Source organism: Neltuma alba, unplaced genomic scaffold (genome assembly GCF_004799145.2).
Source record: "Neltuma alba isolate B1F8T4 unplaced genomic scaffold, ASM479914v2 tig00013599_pilon, whole genome shotgun sequence".
Taxonomy (NCBI): domain Eukaryota; kingdom Viridiplantae; phylum Streptophyta; class Magnoliopsida; order Fabales; family Fabaceae; genus Neltuma; species Neltuma alba.
In genome coordinates this window covers 6,486-14,487 of record NW_021637794.1, presented here as the reverse complement: position 1 = coordinate 14,487, position 8,002 = coordinate 6,486, and the positions used below count along the sequence as shown (strand labels likewise).

General features: G+C 32.7%; 1 protein-coding gene across 1 annotated transcript; it reads right to left on the bottom strand.

Moving 5' to 3' along the window:
• Positions 1 to 5,134, bottom strand: LOC114738503 (serine carboxypeptidase-like 27). The gene is made up of 9 exons (XM_028926573.1): positions 4,554 to 5,134; positions 4,282 to 4,377; positions 4,042 to 4,134; positions 3,862 to 3,947; positions 3,481 to 3,741; positions 2,435 to 2,562; positions 2,248 to 2,343; positions 829 to 934; positions 1 to 217 (listed from the first exon to the last, which is right to left on the bottom strand). Exons 1-9 carry the CDS (start codon positions 4,918 to 4,920, stop codon positions 77 to 79), a joined length of 1,374 nt encoding a protein of 457 aa, XP_028782406.1. The 5' UTR covers positions 4,921 to 5,134; the 3' UTR covers positions 1 to 76.
• Positions 5,135 to 8,002: the final 2,868 nt, after the last annotated feature.

The following is an 8,002-nucleotide window of genomic DNA, read 5'->3' as shown; positions in this document are numbered from 1 at the left end:
AGTAGAATAAGGCTTATTATTGTTGTTGTTGTATACTTTGAAGGTTTATGATCAATAAACCTGACACAATTTGAGTTTAACTTGGCATGGGCTTGCTCTCCAAGAATGACCGGAAAAGAATGAATGCTTGGCGAGGTCGATGTAGTGGAACTTCATGTCCGGCTCCTGTTACTGTAACAAACGTAAGCCCTTCATAAACTTGGCTCCATCCACCAACCTTCACCCAAGAAGAAGAAATTTCAGCAGATAGTAGAAGCACAAGGCCGTATTAGATTCCAGCTTTCAGAAACTAAGAAAATTTGTCTGGAAATTCTGAAGGTCAGATTTTGAAGTTTGTTTTCTCTATATTCAGCAATAAGAGTTAGGTTGTTCTGTGTTCTCTAAAGAGAAATGTAAAGAAAACTACTTTCATTGAGGTCTATCTTCTAAATGATTAATATTTTTTATCTTTAGAATGGGATTTTATTTATGCATGTCGGTACTTGAGGTCATTATTTATCCATGGGAAAGTTGAAGTTTGAAGATAAAACTTTATCCCAACGGTACCGGAAATTGATTTTTTTTGGCCAACCAAAAACCATCATCAGAAACCAAAAATACAAAATCAGAATCAAACAAGGATAGGATTACAAATTAGACTTTTTAACAATTAAACAATAATGCATTCTGGAAGAGAGTGATATAAAATGATATGACTATATATGGGCTTTCTTTCTATTTACGCATCTCTTTTCTCTTTCTCTCTCAAATATAGTATGTACAATCACTTTTTTGTAACTCCAGAAGATTCATATCGAATAATTATTACTCTAAGAAAAGAGGACTGACCTTGCCATTATCATACCAGGGGTACCAATTAGCAATGGTGGGAAGTTTCAAGGCGTCAATGGAATATCGAGTAGCAGTTACTGGAACCACAGAGTCCGTATCTCCACTGCCAAAAGGAATCAACTTAGCTATAAATCCAGCCAAAATTATGAAAATGCTATTTTTCAGTTTTAAACAGAAAATATAGATTGTTAACAACACAAATAAGTCGCATTTTCTGCATAAAAGTGCAATGTCGGAGACTATGGTATAGACGGAAAAATCTAGAATGAAGTAACTGAAACATCTATCTTTTTTGGATAAATTCAAAGTACATATTATTCAGCATTACATATCATTGGCCCCAAGAAAAGAAAACATCACATATGTGAATGGTTCATTTAAGGGGGAAAAAGCACCTACCTAACTGGGTTTTGTTAGAAAGCTATGTAATAGACAGACCTATTCATGAAGGATTAGTGAAATTTCACTGCATCTGGTTAGTGGGAATTCATAAATCATGTCATTTATAGTTTTCCACATTCTCTATCAAGCTTAAAGGTTAAGGGAAAATTAGTAGGATCCTAGGTTGATGAGATGTTGTTCTATATATATCAGTTGAAGCCACCTTGCGTCACTTAGTTCTCTATCCTGGAACCCGAAGACTGGTCTGGGTATTAAAATAGGTAACATGAAATGCTGCCCAGTGAGCTAAATTACAAATTGTGTGTCGCAAGTCTAAAAACATTCAGAATGATCTGATATACTCCTCTGGTCCTAAATATAAGACCTTTTTTGTAGTGAGTATAAGGGTCTTATATTTAGGACCAAAAGAGTGTGTATATATATTTATATATTGAAACAGCCAATCAGTTAAGTCCCCTAAGAACTAAGAATAATAGGAGAGCTTTGTGAGAAGGAAGATCAACCAAGGTCCACCTGATTCTCACTATGTTTAAGCCATGAGAAATTACAATTTTGACTAGAGGCAAAATTCCACATTTTAGCCTGCAGACTTGGAGATACTATTAATGCATTTATAAAATTCTGTAAGGACTTGTAGGCTTAGGCAGGTCAATTTTAGCTTTAGGAAAATTCAGTCATATAACCAGCTATGCACGTTGGTGTAGCGTGCCCTTAGTCCATAGGCATACAAAGAAACCAGATATATGGTCCCAAGAACCCTGCAGGGTTATTTCCATTCACCCCTCGCCCCCTCCCCCCCCCCAAAAAAAAAAGGGGTCTCTGGAGGAAGTTCGATGGAATACCAGCTAAAGTCCTCTAGAACAGTAAGCTTAGACAAACTCTGTCAGATATTTTAACAATTTTTTTTAATTGGCTATAAACTAGAATCATTTCCTCCTAAAGTTAGGAAATTGCAAAACCCGTTATTAGCAGTAGCACTCGATTTACAAAATTGGCAAACATGGGTAAGTTCACCTGTATACCCATATCTTGAGACCAACACCAATGAGTTCTTGATATATTGGAAGCATAGATAGTGGAGAATCGGCCCAGTAGTTTCCAACAATATCACTGTAAAAAAAAAAAAAAAATCTAAAGTCAAAATTCTAATAGAAATGATCTCTTAAGGATACCTAAAATCACGCATCAGTTTTTAATGTACCTGCATGTTTTCCATGAATATGGGATATTAGTTACATTGGCATGGAGTGCCTTCTGAACATCAGGATGATTGAAGTACATGTCTGAATACCTCTCAGTACAAGGGTCGTAAGCTCGAGACATCCATGGCTGGGCTCAGAAGTCAATGGTAAGCATAAAGAAAAGATAAATAAGTCAACTGAACAACCAATGTCATATCTTTCATATTATAAAAAAAATGACTCTATAGAAAAAATTATCATTTTGAATATTAAAGGACAGATCAAATCAGTTGCACTAAAATTACAACACTAAGCATGAGATTTCAGAACCTACTTCGTGCAAAAGACTTCTGATCTAAGTATATTACTTCTTTGTTTTTTTCTTTTCTTATTTCCTTTAGCTAGGGCTAATCTTATCTAAATTAAGTGAGCGCATGTTCTGGAATTACCATATATCATCTTTAGAAGCACAAGTGAAGTTTTATATCTAAACAAAGAGATGCATGGTAGAAGACGGGCATCACAGGGATAAATGAAATTTGAAGAGTGGATAATCAAAGGAGAGTGACTTCAAACTCCCAAATAAGCTCGAGTCTATGTCCTTAAAATGAGAAATAATTGCATATTGTTTGCATGGATTTAGGATTGAAAGCCTATACATTGCAAAATTTAGGAAATAAAATATGTGCGCTTCCACCTTGCATGGATTTAGCAGTAGAACCCTCCATAGAACATCGTCGCCTTTAAAAATCCAGCAAACTAATGATTCTAATAGATACCCATATTTCCATGACATTCCCCGCCAGTTTTAGTTCCAAGAGCTTCCTCCAGAGACAGAAAATCAGAAACCTGATTACCTAAAAATCCTCTGGAGGAAGTTTCACTTGTAGTTTTATTTTTAGAAACTTCTTGATTGCAAAAACAGATGTAAGAAGCTAGTTTCCTGCTTGCATTACTATTATAATACCCATCTTTGCCATTTATAAGTTCAACAGCATGTAAGGGCTTGCATGTAGACATATTCTACGTTTTCAAGTATACTAAATGTGTTGAGACAAGAGCTTACATAGCGACCGCCCAACCTGCGCTTGAGTGATGCAGTATCATTGCATGGGCGTGTATAAATGCTATATGGATCAATGTTTCCCCGCTCTAAATCTGCAACTCTTAGAGCCTCTATGCATTGTATTGATGGATGTTGGGAAGACCCAAAGTCACATGCTAGTTGAAGCATCTTATATGTGGAATCCGAAATCAAACCATGGGTCCACCAGTACTCAAATGTGCCAACATAATCGTTATAATCATCAGTAACAGCGTTTCCAACCTTGGATATGTGAAAATTGGCACTCATCAGATGCTTATCTATCAAACAAAATAGTGGTCTCTCCATAAACTTAAAGAGGTAAGAAGATCATCATTGTTTTCATCTATCTTACAACCTTACCATAAATCCCTTTAAATTTATAATTGGTTTCTGGACACCCTTATTTTTATGGTAAACAAGTTGAGCCAACTGAGGAACATAGTGACCTACACAGAAATTGTAAAAACCAAGCATTCAATTATTAAGTCTACAAACAAAATCATTTGGAGAAAAAAATTGATATATAAATAGAAGAAGGACCTGCATAACTTTCTCCAGCAATGTAAAAATCTCTATACTTATACTGAGGAAATCTTTCAAACCAATTAACAAGAAATGTATAGGCATCTTCAGCTGCAAAGTCAGAAAATCCTGATTACAGTCTCACAAAATATATCAGATAAAACCTGGCACTGACCAAATCAGGTAAAACAAGCACGAATTATTCATCCTCCATAAGCAAGAGTTACTCTTACTCATAAGATGTTACAACCATATTACCTGTTCTCTGGTCACCTGCAGAGTACAGATCTGATGTTTCATTGGAATATGAAAAACCCACACCAGCAGGAGACTCAATGAAAAGTATATTTGCCACTGAAATGCCAAAATATACAAGTATTTATTATTTATCGCAGAGAAAAACTCAACACTAAGCAAAGATTTCGAAAAAGTTCACCCACTCATATTTTAATTATAAATTTAAAAAAAACAAAAACAAAAACAAAAAAACTTAAAGCGGGCATTTGAAGAAAGCGGGGATTCACTCTTACAATTGTTCCAAGCATATGGATTCATGTAAAGTGACTTCCCATCAGAACTAATTCGAAAAGGGCCAATCTCTTCAGCCAAACCGTAAGCAATAGAGGAGCATCCAGGACCACCATTAAGCCATAAAACAAGTGGCCTGGACTTGGGGCCACGACTTGAAGGCGACTCGATCAGCCAGTAAAATAACGCCCTCCCTGCTTGCTCGTTCACAGTTACATAACCAGAGTACTGAGCAAATCCTACATTTTTTGGTTGTCCTGGTAAATGGGTTATCTTATCTCTCTCTTGATCTTCGATGGGGGAGGTGGCTAAACAAAGTTCAATAGGAATTGATAAAAGTAAAACAACAAATAATTGAAAATAACCCATGAATCTAAGAGCGAAAACCCAGAAGAGTAATAAAATATTTCTGGGTGTTGTAGCCTTTCAGCTGCTTACTTCGAAAATCATGCAGAAAACCAAATAGAAATAGAAAATAAGGGAAAAGATAGAATTCTTTATCAATGGAATTCGCGGGAAATGCTTCAGAGAAATGTAAATACCAAAGCAATCTAAGATTTCCCTAAATGGATCTGAATTTTAATGCCAGAGGTTCATAGCAAATGGCAGGCCCAGCTAAGTATGAGCATCAACCAAAATGATAGGATAGAAAAGAGAGACGGATATGGTGAGAAAGACACAGTGACAAAGACGTGCATTAAAATGTTCGGTTTTAATTAAAGAATACACAATCCTAATCATTGTGAAAAGATGAAATGAGCAGTAAAAATTCTACGCCATGCATTTTCTCGTCGACTTGATGATCTAATCTTTGAAAATTTTCTTCAATGGGAAAGACCCATTATCAAGAACTGTGAGCGATGGCGGCACATGGAGCTAGTGCTCGATGGTCAATCTCTGTGGCTAAGATCACTGACTGTTGCAAATTTACAAGTTAGATCCCAAATATAAAACTATTTATTTAAAATTCATTTTGTAAAATAAATTTTATATTTAGGACAGGAGAATACAACGTGCGGACTATTGCCTGAAGAAATGATGACAAATATATAAAGAAAATAAATAATAATGATAATAATAAAAAGAATGCAACTATGATTTTGACAAATTTTATGTCAAAATTAAAAAATTAAAAAATTAAAATTATTTGAAGAGAATATTTTTATAATACGATGTTTGATATCTATAGTAACAGTAACAAGATTTTGCAATGTCGATTTTAAGAAACCTAAATGGTACAATTATTATACTATCTGTGATCCTTAATATAAAAGTTAGTTGATTAATTTAAGTAAAATAAGAAAATTAGTTAAGTTAGTTATTTGTAATAAATACTCCTCCGGTCCTTAATATAGGACCTAATTCTTGAGTTAGTTTTGGTCATAAATATAAGACCCATTTCTCATATTTATCAATTTTCTCTAAATTACCCCTATGGATACTCCCTCAACCATAACCAAGTAGAAGAGGGAGAGGGGTATTAAGAAAGATAATTATAGTGTTTTAGGAAAAATGTGTCACTTTTCTTATAATTAACTAACTTATCTAACTTCCTTAATCTAATCAAATTAGTTAAATGGGTCTTATATTAAGGATCGAAGGAGTAGGTGTTATCTTTTTTAAAATATCCTAGCTAATGAAGTACTATCTCCGGTCCCAATTATAAGAGCTAGTTGACTAATTTGGGAAGATTAGGAAAGTAAGTTGAGTTAGTTATTTGTCCTAAATAGATGTTGTATTTTCCAAAATATCCTTGCTAATCAAGTGTACTGGCTAGAACTATCATTGGTAGAAGGACTATTTTGGAAAAAAATATATAAATATGAGAGACAAAATGAATTTGGATCTTATATTTAAAACTAAAATAAAAGTTAGACAATGTCTTATATTAAGGACCCAAGATAATATATTGGTTAGAACTACCATTATTATAAGAATTACCTTGAAAAAAAAAATATAAAGACAAAGTGGACTTGTGTCTTATATTCAGAACCAAAATAAAAATCAAATAAGCTCTTATATTAAGAATCGGAGGTAGTAATTCTTTTGTGTCATACCGACCAAAGCCAATAAAAAAATTGATAATTAAGAACTTTTTTTTTTCGCAGATAGTTAAGAAACCTAACATCTGAGGGTGATAATCACAAAAAGATCTTATATTATAAATTGTGATATTGGAGTCTTTGTTTGCATTTCTTTAAAAAGCACACACACGCATGTATCTTCTTGAGACTCTATATCATCATTCTATTCTTGAACATATACAATTAAAATAACGTATTTAATGCGACATTCTAAAAAAATAAAATAAAATAAAATAAAACCAAGGATTAATGAACACTAAATATTAGTTGGAAAAAAACAACAAAGGTAAAAATATTAAGTAAAATATCCGCACTTTTTTTTGGGTACAATACGAACTTTTTTTTTCTTTTTTAATTTCATTGAAACGAGGACCTTGTATGGGTCCATTGACGAATAGTCTTGGGCTCATTGAGTCACAGTGCTGGACAAACCATCAAGGTTTTGGCGGGAAAAAAGGTAACAAGTAACCGCTCGTAGTTTTTTCCTTTAATCTTAACTTAATGAAGCCTCAATCTATATAATTGACTCAGAACTCAATCCTTAATTTTAACAGCAACTCAATCTAAATACTCTTCTTATCTTTAACATAAGACCTAATTATTATGTTAATTTTAATTATAAATATAAAACTCATTTATCATATTTATGAATTTTTTTAAAATTATCCCTATAAATACTTTTTCAACTGTAATCAAGTAAGTGGTGAGAGAGGGATATTAAGAAAGATGATTATAGTATTTTAGAAAAATATATATTATATTTCTTATAATTAACTAAGTTATCTAACTTTCTTAATCTAATCAAATTAGTTAAAAAGATCTTATATTAAGGATCGGATGAATAATTTTTAATTGGTTGAAACTTGACATTGAATACAATTCAATCCTTATATTTTAACTACTACTAATATAAGAACTAGTTGAGTAATTTGAATGCATTAAGAAAAATAGTTAAGTTAGTTATTTGTAATAAATAGGTAGTGTTTTTTTAAAAATATCTTTACTAATTAAGTATATTAGCCAGAACTATCATTATTACAAATACTACCTTGAGAGAAAAATAGATAAATACTATCTCTGGTCCTATTTATAAGAACTAGTTGACTAATTTAAGAAGATTAAGAAAAGAAGTTAAGTTAGTTATTTGTAATAAATATGTGTTGTCTTTCCTAAAAATATCCTTACTAATCAAATGTATTCGCTAAAACTATTATTGTTAGAAGGGTTATCTTGGAAAAAAATACATAAATATGAGAAACAAAATGGATTGTGATCTTATATTTAGGACTAAAACAAAAATCAAACCAGCTCTTATATTAAGGACTGGAGGTAGTATTTAACATGTTGTCTTTATATTTTAGAATTTT